Source organism: Hippocampus guttulatus, chromosome 2 (assembly GCF_054856545.1).
Source record: "Hippocampus guttulatus isolate MCC_2025c chromosome 2, RoL_Hgut_1.0, whole genome shotgun sequence".
NCBI lineage: Eukaryota > Metazoa > Chordata > Actinopteri > Syngnathiformes > Syngnathidae > Hippocampus > Hippocampus guttulatus.
Genome location: NC_141262.1, coordinates 36,235,642 through 36,257,675, shown reverse-complemented (window position 1 = coordinate 36,257,675; position 22,034 = coordinate 36,235,642). Strand labels below are relative to the sequence as shown.

General features: G+C 48.4%; 3 protein-coding genes and 1 long non-coding RNA gene across 5 annotated transcripts; 2 read left to right on the top strand and 2 right to left on the bottom strand.

The window, feature by feature from the left end:
- The first annotated feature begins 653 nt into the window (after positions 1-653).
- Positions 654-4,761, top strand: ttc9c (tetratricopeptide repeat domain 9C). The gene is made up of 4 exons (XM_086105931.1): positions 654-774; positions 1,975-2,323; positions 2,464-2,646; positions 3,895-4,761. The coding sequence occupies exons 2-4, from the start codon at positions 1,996-1,998 to the stop codon at positions 4,020-4,022; spliced, it is 639 nt and encodes a 212-aa protein (XP_085962057.1). The 5' UTR covers positions 654-774; positions 1,975-1,995; the 3' UTR covers positions 4,023-4,761.
- On the bottom strand, positions 4,507-14,229 carry LOC147209878 (uncharacterized). The gene is made up of 4 exons (XM_086105929.1): positions 13,696-14,229; positions 8,373-8,592; positions 7,712-7,939; positions 4,507-7,629 (listed from the first exon to the last, which is right to left on the bottom strand). Exons 1-4 carry the CDS (start codon positions 13,951-13,953, stop codon positions 5,171-5,173), a joined length of 3,165 nt encoding a protein of 1,054 aa, XP_085962055.1. The 5' UTR covers positions 13,954-14,229; the 3' UTR covers positions 4,507-5,170.
- Positions 14,230-14,456: 227 nt separating this feature from the next.
- map1lc3cl (microtubule-associated protein 1 light chain 3 gamma, like) lies at positions 14,457-18,464 on the top strand. 2 transcript variants are annotated; one of them, XM_086105928.1, is made up of 5 exons: positions 14,457-14,706; positions 16,552-16,870; positions 17,480-17,535; positions 17,607-17,713; positions 17,791-18,464. In XM_086105928.1, exons 2-5 carry the CDS (start codon positions 16,810-16,812, stop codon positions 18,104-18,106), a joined length of 540 nt encoding a protein of 179 aa, XP_085962054.1. In that variant the 5' UTR covers positions 14,457-14,706; positions 16,552-16,809; the 3' UTR covers positions 18,107-18,464. The 2 variants fall into 2 exon arrangements, with proteins under 2 accessions (XP_085962054.1, XP_085962053.1); XM_086105927.1 differs by lacking the exon at positions 14,457-14,706 and having other exon boundaries at positions 15,705-16,870.
- Positions 15,017-16,252, bottom strand: LOC147209877 (uncharacterized). The gene is made up of 2 exons (XR_015100277.1): positions 16,109-16,252; positions 15,017-15,713 (listed from the first exon to the last, which is right to left on the bottom strand). It is a non-coding gene; the product is annotated as an uncharacterized LOC147209877 (long non-coding RNA).
- Positions 18,465-22,034: the final 3,570 nt, after the last annotated feature.

The window sequence follows — 22,034 nt, the reverse complement described above, 5'->3', positions numbered from 1 at the left end:
TTGAACTTTTTTGTTATTTTTTTTAAGAGCAATTCTACGTGTGGCCTTTAAAATGGCGTTGACAGGTGTGGAGTTGAGGCTTCGAATGAGTGGTGAAAAAAAAGAGTGAATGTGAAGGTTTCTATTTCTTGCTGCTCGAAGAAGAAAATGTATATTTAAGACAGCTGCTGTTCCTGATTATTTTATGATGTTTAGTTAATACGATTAACTAGGAAAAAGGGGAGATGTCACTCAGATCATTCTACACATAGATTATTCTACACATGACTTCAAAATTCACATTAAGCCTGTCCAAAATTGCCACGGGTTGTGCGGTCCACGGAGGCTTGGAGGAGCCTTTGAAGGCTTCGAAGGCCCCAGCTTTCGAATTGTCGTTCTCGAATTTGGAAAAAAAAAAAAAACACGGGACAAAAGTGACGTCATGCGGACGAAAAATGCGCTCTCCGGAGGATGCAGCCTGCGAATTTGGACACAACCTGCATCATGGGATTCAGCCGAATGCTGGTGGAGAACGGGTCATATTACTATGGCAGCGTGGAGCTGCTAATAAAAATATTTTTATTGGCAAATACGTTCGTACCTACTTGCGAGTCTTTGACCAATCGCAGATGCCATTGCTTGCCGCGCCCTTTGCACTCTCCTGTACAGTAGATGGCGGTATGCGCCGAGTACATAGAATCCACCCAAAATCTTGAAAGAAGAAGAAAGGCGAGGACGTGAAGCGGCGTCGGAAACAGATTTTCGAAGTAGCTGTCAACTCGCTTTTTATTCAAGGTGAGCCCAGATTCAAATACTGTCTAACCCTTGAAAACACGTACATCCACAAAATTCCTGGTGGGGGGGGGGGGGGTTAATTTCGTAAACATTATGTCTGTGGAGGTGTGTCCGCTGACTAGCATGGATAGCTGAGTTGTAGTTTTAACGTACACAAGTCAGTTTGTGCTAACCATGTCTTTCAGTCAAGATTTAGCCCAACCTTATTTGTGGTGATATAATGAATTCCATCGACAGTATCGTTTGACGGTGTTTATTTTTGTGGTTGATTGTTTTCAGTGATGTAGAACTGTACTGCTAAACATTACGAACTGTTCCTATCTGTTTGACGCTCAAGCAACTATTTGACGCAAACCGAACACGAGACAAGCCGTTGGCATTTTGGCACGTCGCCGTTTGCTTCGAAGACGTACTTGGTAGAAATCCTTGACTTTCTACAGGCATGCATTGCTACACTCAGCTCTCACAAATGTGGGTCATCGATTGCAAATGATTTGTTAATGTGCACACACAAGATCAAATGCTTCGAACTAAATATCATGTTACGTCTCAAAAGGTAGTGCACACCATTGAAAGTCAAACAAACATGAGTCTATCAGTCATTAAAATTCTGAAAATTGTCCTTGTGTTTGAAAGAGGGTGTACCTATGTTGAACACGACTCATAATTATTGGAGCCTCTCTTTAAATAATGTGGCGGCGTTGTTTTATATTTGTGTGTACTGTATTTATAGTAGGGCGGCCCGGTAGTCCAGTGGTTAGCACGTCGGCTTCACAGTGCAGAGGTACCGGGTTCGATTCCAGCTCCGGCCTCCCTGTGTGGAGTTTGCATGTTCTCCCCGGGCCTGCGTGGGTTTTCTCCGGGTGCTCCGGTTTCCTCCCACATTCCAAAAACATGCATGGCAGGCTGATTGGATGCTCTAAATTGTCCCTCGGTGTGAGTGTGGGCGTGGATGGTTGTTCGTCTCTGTGTGCCCTGCGATTGGCTGGCAACTGATTCAGGGTGTCCCCCGCCTACTGCCCGGAGATGGCTGGGATAGGCTCCAGCACCCCCTGCGACCCTGGTGAGGATCAAGCGGTTCGGAAAATGGATGGATGGATGGATGTATTTATAGTGAACATTAGGCTTGAACCATATGATATCATATAAATTGGATTTTTTGGGAGTAAAATGGCAACGACCATGCTCATTTTTTTCCAGCATACGCGCCCCGAGCCAGAAATGCAGATTGACGGAGGAGAAGAGAGGCCGGCGATGCAGGGAGCGGCGGCGGCGGCTTCTCCTGCTGCCGTTCCCCCTGCTTTCAAGCCAGTTTGGGTTTTGCTGGAAGAAGCCGCGCAAATGAAGACCGAAGGGAACGCTTTCTACCGGGAAAAGAACATCCGTTCCGCTGTTGGCCGCTATCACCGTGCTCTTTTGATTCTTCGAAGCCTCGACTCTAAAGTGCACTCAACTTTAAAAGGATTTGGACCGGAGAGGCCAGCTCTCACATCTGAACAAGAGACATTCTTGAGAAACACACAAGTGGACTGCTTCAACAATTTAGCTGGTATATTAAAAGAAGGCGGAGTCCAAGTGTAAATAGATTAGAGATTGTAAAGACACCCCTTCTATAGTATGTTAGAAAATGTGGTCACAACCAAAAAAAAGCGAATGTGTATGTGGACAGACACTATTTTTCTTTTTCAGCCTGTTTGCTGCAGAGAGAGAGTGTGGACTATTCTCGTGTCCGTGAGTACAGCCTGCGAGTGTTGGAGCGGCGACCAACCGATTCCAAAGCGCTGTACAGGGCAGGCGTTGCCACGCTAGAGCTGGGAGACGCACAGAAAGCCAAGCAGTACCTGACCCAGGCCTGCATGGTGCAGCCTAATGGTAAATTGGTTTGAGAGTCTCCTCCATTTAATTCAGGGATGGGCAACTCATTTAAATGATGAAGGGGAGTGGGGGGGGGGGCACAATTTTTTATCAGCACTATGAGGGGGACACATCACACTGCTCACTCAAACAGACATGTTACAAAAATGCCCTTTTTAATGTGGACACAATATGTGCATATGCTTTTATTTTAAGTGAACCTATTTTGTGTAAGGTCATGTATGTATAAAAGATCCAATGTTCATCAACAACAAAATGACATCCTGTGATTCTAAGGGCTCTTGTGCATACGTAATACCATCCCAGATGGCACAGAACTGCAAAAGAGCAAAGCAACATGAAAGTCCAAGAACTCATTTTGTGCATTTTTTTTTTTACACAAAAATGAACTCTAGCACAGATTTAAATATACTCTATTTGTCCCGCGAGTCATTCAATATTCTCAAATGAAGAGGGAGACTCACTCATCAGTATTATAGTACAGTCTGGGGCAGTTCACTCTGCTTCCTAAAGGAGCCACGAAAAATAAAAATAAAGTGTGTCCCTCCTGTATGGCGAGCCTGTAATCATGAAACCGTGACTTGAGTACAAACCCCAGGCTACTGCGGTTAAGACGTCAAGCTATGATATGAGGCAAACATTACACGGCATTTCACCATGATATCTCAAATTTCTACCCGGTAGTCTCTAATAGAGCCTGAGTGCTACAGTGTGATCAAGTGGCGAGAAAGGTTGCACTTCAGAACCAAAACAGTGGAAAATAAAATGAATGTAATGTTCATAAATAAATCAAGGGGCTAGTGTGGGTTCGCGTTGGGCCCGTGAACTGCCTATCCCCGATTTTAATATTACTCTTCTGTCATTTATTTTTAGCTTTGAGGCATTCCCAACAGTACCGAAGTATAAATGACGTGTGGTAAGTCACTGGTAAATGAACGGCTGTAAAGTGACATGAACTTAGAAAGGTATGACACCTTTCTAAGTTCATGTTTGAAAGTGCTCTATAAATACTGTTGACTTGACTTCTCAAGCACTGTGCACAACTCGGTTATTTCCGCTAACGCAAAAGAAATCCATGATGTGCCAAAAACACGGTGCAATTCAAATGGCTGCGAAGCGTTTAGATTTGAAAATTATCGACAGATGGCTTCTTTTTAGAGTTGCCATTCCTTTGTACATTTGCAGAGCTCTTCATCGAGTGAATTGTCGGAATCCTGTGCTGACCCTTTTCTTTTTCCGTTTCAGATGTGAACGTCAGGAGGTACCTGCAGAAGGTCGAGGAGAAGCTGAGCCACGAGTTAGTCCGGGAGAAAGCCATGTACCGAGGCATGTTCGCCTCCAGCACAAAGAGTACCGGTAGTTCCGGAAAATAGAATCGGACCGATGCATCGAGCGAGGTAGTTTGATTACACCGTCTCTTAACGATGCCTCATCGGAGCTCGGGGACTTGGTTCGAGCCGAGCGGATGGCAGACCAACGAAAGAACGTTCTGAAAAGAAAGCCTGAACCAGTAATGTCTTCTTTTTTCTGTGATGACTGAGGGACAGCAGCAATTGTATACTACCAGTAAAAATTCGTAATTTTCAGACTATTGAAACGGTGTTCAAACTTCAGACTGGTAGTAAATGTTGAACATTAAAAAAAGAGGTTTCAGACGGAGAGTTGAGACGAGAAATTGCGTTCCCTCGCAACAAGGAGAGCGGGTCTTGAACTCGGCAGAGCAAACGTGTCCGCAGAGCTGAGCTGACTCTGAAAGCAAATACGCTTCAACCAGATTGTTTTGTTTTGTCCATTCTACGGGGCTATCGCCCCAATATGAATCTTGCTGGTTGTGTGGGTTAGTATTTATAACACGGGTGATGTTTCATTGCAGGTTTATTTTATTCATTGAGAAGTTGCATTTAGTCACACGCAACGATTCTTTCAAAATCCTGAGCACATAAAAACAAATTGGTTTTGGTCAACATTTGGCCGGTATGATTGTACTTCAGAGGCAGGATTGCCAATTGTAAAAAAAGAACATCATTCCCCCAGTTACTCATCACCGAATTTGTCACAGAGCAGCGTGCAGAACAGTGTATACCAATAAATTTGTTTTCATAAATCACGTCATTCAAGTCGCTGATGATATGTGTATGTTCATGGTCTTTTTACTATTACTGTAGCTACTTTTTACTCGGCTAAGTTTTCTACAAGGACTTCACGGAAACACAAACAAGATGTTTATATGAGTCATTGCATCATCAGATGCCGATGGCTCACATTCATTCTTTAAATATGAGCTGCACTTGCAGTCTGCGTGTTCTCCGGCCCTCTCTTTAGGCTGCAAGTCCCTTTGGAAGTTAGACATTTTATGGCATGGGTGGATCAATGTGAGAAACTCACCAACTAATGTGTGGTTGTTGAGAGGATGCGTGTTGAGTATCTCCAGTCCAAAAGCAATAATTTTTACTTCTTCTTTTGTTTTTGTTTTTGTTTTTGGTATTATTTGACAGTGTTAACACAACAAGTAGCCGAAAAGTCACTTCTTTGATGGTTTCTGTTTGAGGCTTAAAGATCTCATGGAGCCAAAAACTCTCCTCCCCAAGTCTCTCAAGGATCGAGTACGTCGCAGGGGCAGTCTGGGCGGTGGGGATGGAGAAAAAGAAGGAGAGGAAAGAGGAGAGCGCGAGTGACGGCTGCTCTCGAAGCTCTGAGAGCAGGAGAGGTTAAAGAGGCTTGCGGTGGATGAGAAGTGGTTGTCCTTTGCACGAAGCATTGTGGCCCCCTCGTCCCCGGCTGCACTCATGGCACGTTGCCCAACATCGAATGAGGAAACCCAGTTTGACTGTCTTGTGGGCTCGTCTTGGTTGCGAGGCACCAGCAAGCCCTGAGACTCGCTCCTGAACAGAGCTCCCCTGGACATCCTGACACTGGAGCTCCGTTTCTCTGCACCCTCCTTCCCTCTCTCCTTTAAGAAAATCGGTGAGCTTTCTCCCTTTGGCGGCTTGTCATGAGCGCCGGATGCCACCTTCGCCCTTTTCTGTTCTCCCCCGCAGCTTCCGCCCATGTTCCTTGTCCAGCCGTACCCATAGTCGGCCCGATCCGTCTCCTCCCTCTCACTCGGCGTTTCCTTTCCCCAGTGGTGCCCCTCAAAGGCTCTGCTGAGTTTGTTGGAGGTCTTGCTCCGTGATCGTGTCTCCTCATCCTCAAGCCAAGCAGAACCGTAGTCCTCCTCCTTGCCGTAGCTGCTCACAGTCGCTGCCCTGATCAGCTTGCGAGACGCATGCTTGCCTCTGTAGAGCCCGTCCCCCTCCGCCCTATTGCAGCCGCCGCCGTGTCGGAGGGACCCGCTCCTTGGATGGATGCCACCATATTCTGCCGGAGATGTGGTGGCACGGGGCAGTGAACACTGGAAAGGGGCGTCTCTTCGGAAAACTGAGAGCGGAGTGGCCCCCATCGGAGAGGGTCGGAGTGGCCGTAGAGGAGAGTGGGCTCTTTGCGTGGGTCGGGAGGTAGGAGAGGAGGCCGTGGATGAGGGCAGGTTGGATGGGGAAGTGATCTCTTGGTACTGGTTGTCTGAGGAGTAGACCGAAGAAGGCGCACGGATGGACTGGTAAGGGAGGATCGGGCTGCTGGAGTGTGAAAGGGGAGGAGTGAGACTGGACTGGGATTGCGGAGAATGGGTGACGCTGAGAGACAGCTGGATTGGTCTCTGGGGGTTCAGGTCGCTTGGTCTTGTGTAGTCATGTGCTTGTTCTTTGCGGGGTACCGGGAGAGCTTTATGTTTCGTCAACTCGCCGGCTGCTTCCGCCCGGAAGCAGTCGATGTCCAGTTCTACCCCTTGCTCCATCAGCCCGACCACGACAGCCCTCGACAAGCCAGAAAGACGGGAGATTTCCCCCACCATGGGGGAGTCCTCAATCGGCAGGGGACTGGAGCTGGAATCCTGGATCAAACTGCTGCGCTGGGGGCCCGCAACTGAACCAAATACTACGGTTCCAACCTCAGATGGCGCTCCGGCACTCCAATCCGGTGAGCGAGAGAAAGCTGGCGGTCCGAATCCGGAAGTGGCTGCGGGAACCGACGTGATCTCGAGGGAACTGCGGTGGTTCAAGGAAGTAGGACAGGTGGAAATTCGAGGCCGCGCTCGAAGTGCCGGGCCAGGTGTTGAGGAGGGTTGCGTCTGCACTGAAGCAGCTGAACCTGCAGAGTCAACCCCCAGATGAACTTTTTGGGGTGTTTCGACAATTCCCCGATTGGAGTTTAACCCGGGAGCAAGGTTCAAGTTTAAGTTGAAATGTACGTTGATGTTCAAATCCTCTCCGGTCGCAGAGGGAAGGCTACCAAGATTGATTGAGTTCCTCGTGGCCTTTTTCCCAGTAGCATTGAGGCTCACTCTCGCCGAGTTACCCAGCGGTGATTTGCACGGTGTTACACCGCCCCCCGGCAACGTGGAAGGTGTACCGCGGCTTTCAAAGGCAGAAAGGGACTGGGTGGAACCGTGACTTTTTCCAGGCGTGCCAAGGCCTCCGTGTGTGACCGGACATCGCGCAAGACCCGGGATGGAAAGGTTTATCCGACGGTGGTATTGATGAGCTAGCCGAGCGATGTACCGCTCCAGCCGGGTCAAAGATGCCGGGTTTATGGCATTCTGCCGTTGGGGAGACGGACTTACGCCACCGATGGTTTCCGTTTGCTCGTCTGCTTGGTTTCCTTCAGGATTTGGAGAAGGAGCTGGTGCCTGCGTCTGACAGGTAAAAAGAGGACTCTGGAGGGCAACGGCGTGCAGCGGACTGGGATACGGATATACCTCTTTTGTCCTACGGAATATGAGGTCTTCGCAGTAGCACGAGTCCAACTGGGGTTGTTGTGCACAGGAGGAGGCGGAGGACAGACGGACACGGTCGAGCTTCAGAAGGGAAGAAATCAACGAATGGTTGAGGCCTGGGCAGAGGTCGGACAGAAAGCTGAGACCGGACACCTCCGGGTCCCTTGAAACTGTAGAACAAAAGGACGGAAAAACATTTTGCTGAAACATCTGCCGTTTACATTTTATTTTCCACCGTGATCTACATCTCACCTGACATTGGCCGCTGCTGGGTTGGCTCGGCGTCCTCGCTTTGATCTTGCACGACTGGCTGTTGCGCTGCACAATCTAACCACAAGATGTCAGCGTTGCCCACTGACCCGGGGACCTGCTCCCAAACCTTGGAGGGTCTATTTGCCTGCGCCTGTCCTCCCTGGGCAGCGTCGCTGGACACCGAGTAGCACGAGTCTGACAAAGAGCTCCCACTCACCGAATAGAATCCTTGAAAGGAAAAACATCAGGTCACGCATGTGACGGGGAAGTTAATGAGGTCGGAAATTACGACATATTAGAAGGAAAACGAGCAACGCGTCTAACTTTGATTCAGCAAACAAACTTGACAGATCAGTTTTCCAAAAAGATCAGTGCACATGCGAAAGTAATTCTGAAGCACTGACGCCTTTTCCTCAAAAGAGATGTAAATAATTGCAAATTGTGAGAGGAATGTATGGATGGCTTGGATAACGGCTCCGATAATGCGTTTGCCAGGAAAGGCTAAAAAGTTGAGTGAGTCGGTGCGAACTGCAAAGTCACACAAAGTGCAAGTCAACAAAGTCGAAAAAAAGACGGGTTAATGTTTAGAAAGACGTCTTACGCAAGATGTTCGCTCACTTCTGTTGGCACTTTTTAATTTATTTTTATTTTTTTTTCTTACCTGAGCTCGGTCTCGAATCACTATCCGGGTGGATGGCGCCGCTGGGCTCGGGCGTGGGCGGTGACAGCAGGTCAGAGGGGGCGTCCCAAGACAGAGTGGACCAGCGGGAGTTACTCCCCCCAACCGGTGCGGAATGTCCCGTCCCGTCGCCAGAGTTACTGCAGGAGTTGTCTGGGTTAGTCTGACTTGACGGGCCCATTGTGTCAGAGGGGGAGGGTGGCTGAAATAAAAACAGTCCAAGACAGGTGCGGGCTGAGTGATCATGTCAACATACGAGAACACTATATTTTTTATGCGCAGTATCGACACTCAACACGGATATTAAATGAGCTTCGCATGCATAATCGTGCACAAGCAGTCATTTTCTCCGTTTGGATTGCAGTTCGTGTGCGCGTGTGTGGTTTTAGTGGAAGTTTTAAGATTCCTCTCCTCCCAGGTTTGGAATGGATTTTGCAAAGAAGTACAGTAATGAGCCACAAAAGTTTTGTAACAATGTTTTATGGACCGATAAGACCCAGATGAACCAAAGAGATAGAAAGGCCCAAGTACGGAGAATGGAAGGGCCCGCTCATGATCCAAAACACACAAGCTTATCTGTGAAGGATGGTGGCAGTAACATCATGACCCGGGCTTGCATTGGTGCTTCTGGAAAGGTCCTGGAATGGCCAAGTCAATCACCGGACCTTAACCCGATAAAGCATGCATTTTACCTCCTGAAGAGGTGACTGAAGGGAGAACCCCGCCCCCCCAGAAACAAACAAGAAGTACAAGAGGTTCCAAGCCTGGAAAAGCACTTCAAATGAAGAATGCAACAGTCTGGTGAAGTTAGTGGGTCACAGGACTGATGCAGTCATAACTAGGAAAGATTATGCCACCAAATATCAAATGTTATTCGCTTTGTTAATTTAATGTCTCTGGCAATACTTTAGCTGACTGGAAAAGTGGCTGGCTTCAAACAAAAGGCTCCGTCCCGAGTGGCTTACCATACCTAGATGGAAACACCACGAAATAAAAGTTGGAATTCCAAACTTTATTCTAATCCGCAATCCACAAGTGTATGACAAAAACAAAAGCGCGACTACAACCTCCAAAAGTATTGGAGAGGACTGTATGACATCATTGCGGGGGCGTGCCCCGATGACGTCGCTCGTCCCAGAACACACATTTCATCAGCGAGACGCCACCCCCATACAACAGGACTGACAATCACGCTATCAAGTCAGCAACGTGATTCCATTTCCTCGAATAGCAAGTGCGTTGAGTAACCCCATCAACCATTACCCCCCCCCCCCACCCACATCCCTTCAATTATTCTCCAAATCCCCCTACCCCCCTACCACAAGCACTGCAGCCAGTCTCTGCATGAGGCAAGAGAAAGCCCGTGAGCACTACTGATCAAGAAAACAATACAGGTAGTGACTCACTGCTGTGATGACGGGAGGAGTGGGTGGCATGGGGGGCTGGGGGAGATAATGGGAGAAGACAGATGACGTAACAAAAACCGAGCGGCAGAGCGGCAGAAGGGAAAGGGGGAGTGGGGGGGGGGGGGCGGGGGACGAAGAGGAGGATAGAAAGAAGGGGATATGAGGAAGATCTTCAGATTCGAACTGTGGTCCATCTCCACCTGTCACCTTGGAGATGAGGAAAGCGGTGGGAAAAAAAGACTGAAGCGTGACTCATTGAGTGATTAAAGGAGGGGGGGGGGGGCTGAGGGAGTTCAAGCGGTTGCCGGGGCTAGGGAGACGGGCATCGTGGATGACCCCGCCGCCGCCCATAATCACCACACTCGCTCTCCTTTAACTCCCCTTGAGAACAAACCCCCCCCCCCTCCCTACCCACTCCCATAATATCTTCTCAGCCCGCCGCCACCGACTCGGCACCGCTCGAACTCTTCTCGCTTCTCCTCCCGCACACGAGCGGCGAGCGTCGAACTGGACCTGCACTTTTCACTCTTAATTCTATTCCAAGATGACGTCCATGTGTCACTCGCATGCAAATATCTTGCTCCGTCTCGTCCGTCCTCAAATGCACACCGCGGCATATAATGTTGCACGCGGACCCGGGCGGCGCGTGATCAAATCCTAGGGGACTAAGCGGGGGCGGGGGTGGGGAGGGCTGCCTGTTATGAGCATTGTAATCTGATATTTGTTCACGTGAGCACCAGAGCGCCTCTGGAACAACACGTGTATATATCCGCGGACTACAATGCAGGATGTGTTTTGTTGAGCACTATTTATTGATCGTGCATTATTCATTTTGAAAGTTGAACATACGCCAACGCTGTGCCTCTGAAAAAATTCTGTCAGGTGGAATCCTCTCTGCGTGTGCGTGCGTGTGCGTGTTTCGGATCCCGAGGCAACAAGCGGAGACGAAGCCTGCCTCAATCCACAAGTCGGTCTAATGGCTTGACGTAAGGTGATGCTTCCCGACACTAAACCTCATTTTCAAGAGTCTGCACACACACGGCAGTCCATCCATCTCTTTCTCTGACATGCTCCCAGAGCTGGCCGGTCCTTCGGATGAAAGCTAAATCATGTCAACTTGCACACTCGCAACTTTTCCTTTTGAGTAAAATGCTTCATTTTCCATCGGATGTATTTACTTAACCCACCTGCCTTTGAGAAATTTGCGAACACGTGGTTCAAGGAGTTTATTCTAGACATGAAGGTTGCATGAATGAGATAAATGGAATGTTTCTTTGCCTCGACATTTGGCCCCGTATGGCTTTAATCTGTGCTTGCAAACTATAGATTTGCCCACTTTGTAGCGAGGGGCAAATTGCATTTCAAGCGACGGGGTGAAAACTAAACAAAAATGAGGAGCGCACACTGTGTCATGACTTAAAGGGGAGGCCAAGTCAACAATGTACTTCAGAATATGTTCTAGACGCCCCCCCCCCCCCCCCCCCCGCTAGTCTAAACACGGCGTCGTGATTAAGATTGCGTTTGTGAAATATGAACGAACCAGCATAATCCACCCGTTTTTATCCATCTCCGGGGGCGGCCATTTTGTTACTTGCCGTCGACTGAAATGACACGGCGGCTGCGCAGGGCTCAGCTAACGACCGATCGCCGCTCACCCGTTTTCTGGGTTTGGTCGTGAGATGTTCGCAGGCTGAAATCTTAAAACACGGTGATGCCATTTTCATTTGACAGCAGGTGGCAAAATGGCTGCCCCCCCCCCCCCCCTCCCGAGATGGATAACGAGTGAATTTTTCTGCTTCATTCATTTACCACAAACACATATGAATGCATAACGTGATAAACGTGATATGGAAGATGGATGGGTGGATCGTCAACTGGCGTGGAACCTCACGCCATCAAACGCAAAACTGGTGTCCATCCATCCATCCGTTTTCCGAAGCGCTTGATCCTCACTAGGGTCGCGGGGGGGGGGGTGTGCCGGAGCCTATCCCAGCCATCTCCAGTGTCACAAAGGGTAAATATATTTCAAACCGAAACGAGAGCAAACTACGATCTTGCGGAATGTTGATTTTGTGTGGCGCAGGGCAAAGCACAACCACAAGAATATCACCGAGCTGAAGCATATTTTACTTGGTCAAGCAAAATTGTTGAGAAGACTTTTGTATTCGGGGCAGGATCTAACCAAGTTGCCAGTGGGCACGCATTTTCAAAAAGGATTCGTTACATCGTTCCAAAGCATCGAGTCATGCGGTCGAATGTGCTCGAGCGAGAAACCCATCCGTAGAGTGATCATTAAATTCCGTGTCGTTCCGTCTACACGCGTCTACATGTCGGACCTCGGTGCCGTTTATGAAGGCGGGGGGGGGGGGGGGCGGAGGGTAGGGCGCCAACCCGCCGGGCCCTACCGGCGGCGGCTCTCTTCCGAGGTGAGAATGAGTCATGCCGCCGCATCGCCGCACCAAATGGTTGGAGGGGACAACGGAGGAGAAGGTAGCGGGTGGGCGGCGCGGAAGGCGGCACTTCCGCCGCCACGCCTTCGCTCAGATGCCTCTCATTTCTGTCGCCGCGCAGATTTTTGAGAGGTCGTCCGGACTGACGCTTTCACCGCCAAATGCCGACGCGATGACGTTGAAGCGCATTGGAAGTTGCGCAGCTCGGCTTCACCATCCCCGCTGGGAGATTTCCCAGACAACCGTGTTTATAAATGTGTTGTAACATCGAGTCTGTTTGCGTAGCCTTGAAATATTCTATCGGCGTGAATGCGAACGCGCGTGAACGGTTGGTTGTCGACACCCTATGTGTTTTATTGGCGGGCGACCGGGCGTTGGCCCCAAAGTCGGCCGGATCCCGTTCGACTCTAAACCAAATGAGGTGCCGCGCCATAACTGTCACATCGACATTTTCTCGCTCGCGTGACTTTTTAGCAATCACTCCTCTGCTGCGCCCTCAGCTTCATTTTTCAAGGAAATCTCCAAAGTGATGGTGGCAAAATGTGGTTCACGTTCACAAATAATGCACAATATTCCACTCTGACCGTAGGCCACGGCTCCAGGCGGGAACATTGCGGCCGTCCGGATTGTATGTCAAGCCACATTCTCCGATATGATCGACATCCTGGCCATAACATTAGGTACGCCTATCATCCGTACTCAGATTTGGCCCGCCTGCCCGTAATAATGCTCGAGTGTTTGATTTTGGTTGTAGCTTGCCGTGCGGTGCAGAAAACCGCAGTCCATCAATCGGAGATATTTCGAATCATTTCCGGGACCCGGTAGTAATGGAATATTAATCCTATGAGCAAAATGAAATGGCCGCGTCATCAAAATTCAAAAACATGCACTTGTATTTCTAATATGCTGTATGCACGACAAGCAAACAAAATACACGCTAATTAAAATCGGGGGCGGGGGGGGGGGGGGGGGGGGGGATTACGATGTGGGTATGTGGTAGTTTGGAAGCAATAACCAATCGATATGCAACAGTGATATTGGTACACTTACCGTCCCGTAGAAAGTAATATCGACTGATATAATTATAACACGCCAATATGCTTTACGTGTAAGCCACATTTCTAATACGCACCATCTCGAAAGAAGTGTGAATAATATAAACGGGTTAAGCATAACGGGCCTTTCGACCCCACCGCAAGCGAGCGCCATAATATTGTGAAATCGGTCAGTGTCGGTCAAATGTGAGCGTGGGATATCTTGAATTGGAGCAGCTCGTGCAGGCGTAGCTCATGAAGAGTCTGATATGCCAAAGTGACCTTTGCAGCTGATGGAAATAAAGGCCGCGCCAGCCCAGTTCGATGACATTTAATGCTCTTTTCAATCGACTTGGGGCGGCGGCATGCGGACTTGGAGATTCGCGTTAGGAGCTGACAGCGCAGGAGGACCGACCTGTTGCCCGCGGGACGTCGCGTTGTTCTGCCCGGCATCATCCCGGGCTTCGCTCGCGTCCGCCGGCTCCGGCTCCGGCCCCGGCTCGTTGACGTCCGCTCGATCCCCGAGAGCGGCGTCCACCATCTCGAGGTGTTTGCGCCGGAGCAGCTCCAGCTCCAGGAGCCCGGCCAGCGTCGCTTTGAGGCGCTCGCCGATGCGCACGCGCTCGGTGCCCGACCAGAGAGAGTTGACGCGACCGCGGCGGCCGGCCGCCATCGTCGCTCTGGCCGCCGGCCGCTTGGCGAGCAAAGGGCGACGAATGCTACGGCGACGGTCCTCCGATTGGATAGCGCATCCGGGCGAGGGATCGCGACGGAGCGGCCGGGTAATTTAACGCGGCATTAACGCGCATCGAGCCCAATCGTTGAGGTTTTCAGCGAGTAGATGCACCGTGACCGGATCCGCGAGTGACCTCCCGTTGCCGCTTATTCGAGCGGGAGTCGCCGTGGTGCCAAGCGAGCTGCGGTAGTTCCGAATGAGACAATGCCACACGCGCACAACGTGGGAAGCGGAGGGGCGGGGGCGGGGGCGGGGGCGGGGGCGGGGCCGGCGTGCTTTAGCCGCGCTGCTTATTGGCCGGCAACTTTTTTCGAATAGACGCACGGGAAGAAGGAAAAAAAAACCTTGCGTCCAATTTGAAGCGTACAGGCTCGTGCATAAAAAAAAAACACCCTCGCATTCCTTGAGAGTTCCCATGGAGATAATGTGTCTGAAAAGGTGACCTCATCACGGGGGTCTGTTTTATGTTCCCAGGGTCCTTTGTGTCTTGAGGTGACGTTTCTCGCGGACTCGATTTGATGTGACATGCATGGACTGCCATCGTGGCCAATAATAATAATACATATTATTTATAAGCGCCTTTCAAGACACCCAAGGGCACTTTACAATAACAAAAAACCACAAAACAATACGGGTTGAGCAGCGGCAGCCAAAACGCGCCAGCGTTCACTCAACCCGGAAGGCAGAAAGGTAGGAATACCAATTCACTGTGTGACACAAAAGAGCAAAAACTGTCAAGTGATCGCTTGGCATTTTATGTCAGGGTCTGAATGATTTTTTTTTCTTAAGGGGTATGGTGTTAAATGAGCAAAATGATCGGATGTTCAGTATGCACCACATAACCTGTGGTGGCGTCGGCATTTGGCCACCTTAAATGCTGCCGGGGAGGGCACATTTTTTCATCGGGGCTACCGGGGCACCGCAATGGACCGCGCACTTCCTTACCAGATGTCTGACAAAAATGACACTTTAAATATGGACAAAAGTTGTACGTACGTGCTTGCTCTCAATCTATTTTTATTTTCATTATCCATATTTCAATGCGGCTATAAAAGATCCACTCCCCTAACTCGAAGGACAAAGGCTTTGAGGCAAACAACAAAATAACCACATACCGCATGTTTTTTCCTGACGCGAAAATTAACATTTAATGACGACGCAAAAATGCCGCATAAGAAACCAACATTCGGTGCTCCGTCCATCCATTTTCATTTTGTCCATTTTTTTTCTCAAAAAAATCAAGACACTCAAAATGTTAATGTAATTGAGGCACTATGTTTCTCCTGCATATCATTGTAAATCCGCAAAAAATATGTTGGGTCCACTCATATTTCGAGGCGGGATGAGATCCAATCGAACCTCATCTTGACACTAACTTCCTTGATGCTTTTTGATCAATAAGAATCAAGTCAGGTTCTCCAGTATTGTGTTGTTGACGAGTAGTCTCCTTTGACCAGCAGGTGGCGATACTTTCCGGCAAATGATGGCAATCCGCTCTTTGACCTCTGCTGCCGAGCCTTAAAACTGGATTGTGGACCATGTCTGAGTCAAAGGTGACCGACCGGTTTGTCCTCCTGTTGAAAAAGGGCTACACTGCTTTCGCTACAAATGGTTGCTTCAATCATGAGTCAAATCTATTTTACATTAAAGTTTGTCCCGACAAAAAAGTTGTCGAAGCATGGAGTAGCAGCAAATTCCTGGAAAATAAAAAGACATATTTTATTCGAAAAAATACTGTCATTTGCCAACAATCCTGGCACCAAAAAATTTGGACAATATCTTTTACGATCTTTCACAGAGAAACTGTGAGCAAATCACTGAATTTCGTCATAGTATGTAGTGATCCCCAAAGAGACTTCAAATAGTTCAATAAAATCTATATATACGCACACATTCATATTTCCATTTGTGCCGATACGCTATTTGATGAAATAGTCTTGTCAAAAAGTAAGGTCATATTGACAGCGGTTCAGCCTTTGTGAAAGTTTTGAATATGTCACACTGGGTCTGACGCGAAAAGAATTCATCATCGCGGGGAAGATTTTCATTTCACATTTCCAAATAAATATCCATTTGGAATCGTGTCCTTTACCTTTCCGATGCCGCCGTCTTGCGCTCCGCGCAGTTCTCCGGTGCCCCGGAGTGAAATGCCCGCTTGTAGCCAATATACCAATGTCCATATTTTCATATACCGACCGCTCGAGAAAATTGATTTATCGGTAGCTAAAACGACTGCCGTTTAGCTAGCGCCCATCGGTAGCGGTTTACACGTCTGCCTCGCAGTTCTGAGAGCCGAGTTACCGGGGCAAGCTATCGCTATTGCTATCACGACTACTCTGCTGACACGGATTTTAATGTTGACTTTGCACTTCCCGTGTTATGCAAACACCACTCTCATCATGGCCATCCAGGCAAGGAGCTCAAATTGTCAGGCTGGAACAATCAAATGATAAAGATGTCATCGGGAGCTCTGTCATGAGTGGTCTGACCTCATTTGGATTCCTTTTCCCGGCCTCCGTGTCCCCCTCCTGACAGCCCACATGACTGTGAGAATGCTAAGTCAGGTCACCGGTATGTGTGAAGCCACTACCGAGGGCCACGCCTTTTTTCAATTTTATTTTGAGAGGGGGGTCGGAGGGGCAGACTCCTCCCTACTTGCTCGCCTATAAAGCCCCCCCCCGGCGCCCGCCTCTCCTTGGGGTTTGCAAACTTCCACCCGAGGGGACATCGACGTCAGCCGCGACATTTCCAACGCCGCGGGTCCCGGCAAACCGCCCCAAGCGAGCAACCAAGATGGCGCCCTTTGAGAAATCCATGGAGATGGGGATGCCCTTCAAGCAGAGGAAGTGCTTGGGTGAGCGAGAGGGAAATGTAGACGGGAAAAGGCATCAATGGATTTGTGTATATTCTTACGTAGCTGTCGATATGACTGATTCGACTGTTGAATAGGTTTGTGATGGGGGGGAGGGGGGGATTCTTGTTGGATAGGGATCTAGTTAGTTGTTATTTTGTTCACACACACACATAAATATATATATATATACTGTACATATATATATATATATATACAATGTTTTTTAAAATTCATTTAGTTGAGTTTTTAGAGCAGGTTTGTTTTGGTTTTTAAAAAAATCCTTTTTGCTTTGTTTTTAACATTTGTTTTAGGATTAGTTTTAGTTTTATAAACGTAAAATGTGGTTTCAGTTAGTCATCCCAAGCACTCTGGCTTTTATTTTATTTTGTATGAAATTTTTTTGTTGTTGTTTCTTTCGTTAACTGTACTAGCCTTGATTCAGGAAGGGCCAACTTCTAAATGGGGAAAGATAATGACGGTCTTTAGGTGATTTGAGCTTTAATATTCAGTAGGTTTTTTTTCGTGTTTTTTTTTTTTTACGACAACATGAGTTGATGTTTAAAAACAAGATGAAAATGAAGGGAAACAATGTTTTTATTTTCTGCCAAGAAACAAGAAAAGATGAAGTGTGCAGCATTCGCTCCAAATTCCCCAACAAGTTGCCTGTGAGTTGCTCCTCTGGTGTTCCTTTTGTCACCGGACTCATCCTCCGGCTGATGACCGTTCTGTGTTCAAGGTTATCGTGGAACGCTACGTCCGTGAAAAGACTCTCCCACTATTGGACAAAACAAAGTTTTTGGTTCCCTTTGAGCTCACCTTGGGTCAGTTCCTCTGCCTGCTCAGGTAAAATGAGCTCCCCTCAAGTTTCGGTTCCTTTGCATCTTCTTTGTTCACGCATCTGATTCCGTCTGCGCTCTCAGGAATAAAATCGACCTGGAATCGAGCCAGGCTCTCTTCCTGCTGGTGGCTGAGAAAAGCATGTCCTGCATGTCCTCCAGCATGGGGGAGGTCTACTCCCACTACAGAGACCCCGACGGTTTCCTCTACATCACCTACGCCTCGCAGGAAACGTTCGGAGCACCCCGAGTCCGCGGCACGGCCGCCGCGCTGAGCGGGGATCCGCCCGAGCCGCCTCGGGAGGCCCGTTCTATGGACATTTGGAACACGTCCGGACGAGAGCCGCCCGACGCGGCGTTAATCCCGCAAACCTTATTTCGCGGGGGAGAGTCAACATGATGCCGACGTGTTCGATCGGGGAAAAAGTCAAGAAAGAAAATTCACCCTCGAGTGTTGCGATCAAAGATTCCACAGTTCCAGAAAGTTGGACAAATATCCATATCATTGGATCTCATTGACGGCTCGCGGGAGAAGCGCGATGCCGACAAAGCCGAGTGCGAGTGCCACCGGTGGCACCGGAGCCTCCGCGGGGGCGGGAGCGGGCTCAGAGTCACGCTGCTAGTCACACTTATTCCTCCTGCCTTTCATCACCTCTTCCTTCCTTGAAAATGTGAATTCTTGTCCCCGGTGGACCGTTTGAGGCGCTCTGACGGGTTTCCTTGTTCAAAAAGAAATAAACGTCCTTTTAATACATTGACTTGGTGTGAAAACGGTGATATGCTACCTTCAGATGTGTTTTATATAAGATCAACACTACCTAACCCAAAATATAAATGGCAACTGGTCGCCAGGCGCATTTTTCCCAGAGCTCCGCTTTGGTGCCCCGGAGCAAGGGCCGCTCAAAAATTCCCCGAATGCATGCCGTGGGGTCCGTCGTGATCCCAATTGACTTTGTTTGCCCTCAATCGCAGGCCACATGCATACAGAGCAGAGGCGATTGCTCTCAGACTGCAAGGGAAGCTCAGCTTCCCCTAAAATGTCGCAAAGTAAGTGATCAATTATATGTGTGTACGTACAATTGTGCGGACATGTCATTGACTAAATATGCGCTGCAACGCGCTCAGCTTTTGTTGCGAATGGGCTTCTTATTACCGGTTACGACGCGACTCCCTTCTCGTTCACGCCCGCGGCTTCGCTGTGCTTTAAACCGCGCGGACGCCGGGCGTCGAGAGAGTTCGGCTAGGTTGTCCCGATGCATCGAAACGAGACGAGTCATTGGATAAATGCCGGTTTTGTCCCGCCCATCGGACGCTCGGCTTTTCTGCGTGATGATTGGATGATCTGTCTGAGGCTGAATCTCTTTTTGATTGACAGCGAAATGAGCCCATCGCCGATCTTACGGTGAAGGCACCCTTTTCATTTTTTAAAAAAGGAACAGAGAGTCGAATTCACGTCTAAATAAACGGACACGTTTTATGATGTAGGCTGAAATTGAGCTTCCCCTACCTGACAGACCGGCATCCGCCGCTGATGGAGAGGATATAAAAAGTCAACACAACACGTTCCCCCATTCATATGCTTCAAATCTTTTTTTTAATTACACCTTTCGGAGATGGGACGTGAAAATAAACGGAAATAATGTGGTTAGAAAAGTGTGCTCTAAAAACTAGGACATGGCTGTCTTCAGAAATATTACCCTTAATCACATTCAAATTCATGTTAAACGGGAGTCGGCGCACACCCGCGGCCAACAACGGAGCATCCGATTGACTCAAAAGAAAGTTTTGGCATTCTAGTAGTCTTTTGCTGACATTTGTTTTGGGTTTTGTTTTTTGTTTTTGGCTTTTAGCAGACGTTTGAAGGTTTTGTGCTATCGTTGCTGTTCATAATCCTTCCGCTATTTTTAAGACCCAAGTTCCATCTTCAGCACCAAAGCATGATGTCTCGCTGTCGGTAAGGTCATGAGCAGGCTTGTGTTTACGCTAAACACACCTTTTGGAATTATGGCCAGAAAGTTAAGCGGAGCATAGCATCATTTCCTAAACCCATGTTGAAAAATGCGTGATCTTTTAGCAATTATTTTATTTCATTAAATTCTCACAAGAGTGTCGCCAAGACAAGCTCATTGTAGAATTACTCACTCGTTAGTGAGTGTTACATTAAGGGGTTATTGGGTGACAGGCACCCATTTGTCCCCCCCCCCCCCCCTCCCGTTGTACTCGATACAATGTTCGTTGACACACAGGTGGCCAATTCCTCACACGGCCTCTGAGAACCTGCACTATGTCCATTATTAGTTACATAAGTTGCCGCAAGGTTCACTGTGTCATAGCTTTTCTTGTTTTCTTTTTTTTTTTTTAAGAGTTGCAAGAGATGACGGGAACAAAGAAACAAGGTGAGGCTGCGAAGCCGCAAATAAGACCCGAGAAGGAAGTGAAGAGGGGGGAAATGGGGAGTGGTAACGGGGGCGTTCCTATCGGAAGAACACAGGAAAGGGGAAAGAATGTATAGGAGAGATATACTGCAGAGTAGGAGAGCGGCAGTCTAGGTCAACACGCGGGCAGCACAAAGATGGCAGACATCAAATCATGGCTCGCCTCACTTCACATCGCTGCGGACATTCCGGCAGCTTCGTGCTATTTCAGAAGCGGGTCAAAATGAGAAGAAGCGACATGACTTTGTACTGTTTCGGGGGCGTCAACGCCGCAGGCTGCATCGTCAACGCAAAGACGAGCTAAGACATTTATCTTGACCCTTTAGAGTTATGCAATATCACATACGTACAGGATTTGTGCGTCATGGTTCGCATAACATTTAAAGACGATCCGAATCAAGTTGAGGAAGGTAAGTCCGTTGTTATTTGTAGTTCATGCGGCAACATTATTTAGAAGCACACGTTTTCTCCTTCATCGATACAGTATGGTTTCACCATAGAGTTTCGCTTCGCAAACTTTGCTATCACGATCATCGAAGCGATGTTTTCCATTGGAATGAAGTGAAATTGAGTTAATCTGAGTTAATAGAGTTAATAATTTAAAGAGTTAATCATTTCATTCGTGCACCCAAGTTGTTTGCTTTGTTTAAATCGATGTAGGAATAGCAAAAAAATAATGCAGTGCAACAAAGAAATAAAGAAAACACACACTGTTACGAAGAAATAACTTCCCCCCCCCCCCCCCCCCCCCCCCCGCTTAGCGATGGTGTGGATGTGGGTGTGTATGGTTGTTCGTCTCTTGCGCCCTGTTACTGACTGGCGACCAGCTGAGGGGCTGGTCCGCCTTTGGCCCAAAATCAGTTGGGATAGGGACTCAGCAACTCCCAAGACGCCCAACTCTTAAGCATAAGCGGTATCCATAATAGATGGATGGATTCTAGGGTCTAATCCAGTGGTCGCCAGCCTTTTTGGTGTCGAGAACCGGTTGAGACAAGTACCGGTACGTGATGTTTGCGGACCGGCAACAATTCTTCTCATTGCTGTTTATATTGCTAGTTTTAAAGCCACGCTACTGACTACAAAGATAATCAGAAGGTAATCCGACATTTTATTAACATTCATTCCTTTCGAACCGTGTTATTCTAACTGCACAACAAAGGTAGAACAAAATAAAAGAACACTGAACTATTCAGAAATGGACCAATTAGGAATACAGTAATAAATACGCCTTAGAATGTAATAGAATGAAATGTACCCGCAAAAGATGACACGACCGATTGCCGCTTTCATGCGGTGGCTGCCGGCTCTTTATTAGCGACTCAACTGCGACTGTTCACGTGGACGGGCGCGCTCTGCTCGCATTTGATGCTTTCCACTTGATGACTTGGGTGCTACTTGTTCAAATCATTCATCGAGTTTCTTATATCGCCTTGTTTTTGACGACATAGCGCGCACGCATACCGCTCGGGGAGGAACCTCTCACGTCAAAATAGCGTCATCTTCGAAAGTCTTGGCTGCGCTTCGGCCGCGGGTTTCGATGTACGTTTGGTCAATTTGTTACAACCGTATTACTGCCTATGTACTGCTTTTCCTTTAACTTAACGGGGGATTCTTTTCATTTCCACTCGCAAACCAAGGTGAAACGGAGGTCTCCGATTGTCTAGAGTCGCGCACATTTCACACATCGCGTCTGATGGAATAAATTTGCTCACAGTTCGCAGGTCTGTCCGCGCGGCCCCGTCCCGGTTCGCGGACCGATGGTTGGCGACCCTAGCATAGACGACCCATGTCACGAAGTCATTCTTCTTAGTGTCTCCTCTGCATGTACTGCACTGTGCCATGATCGTGCTACGACTAATTTTGGACGGCAGAGGGCAGTAGATCTCAATAAAT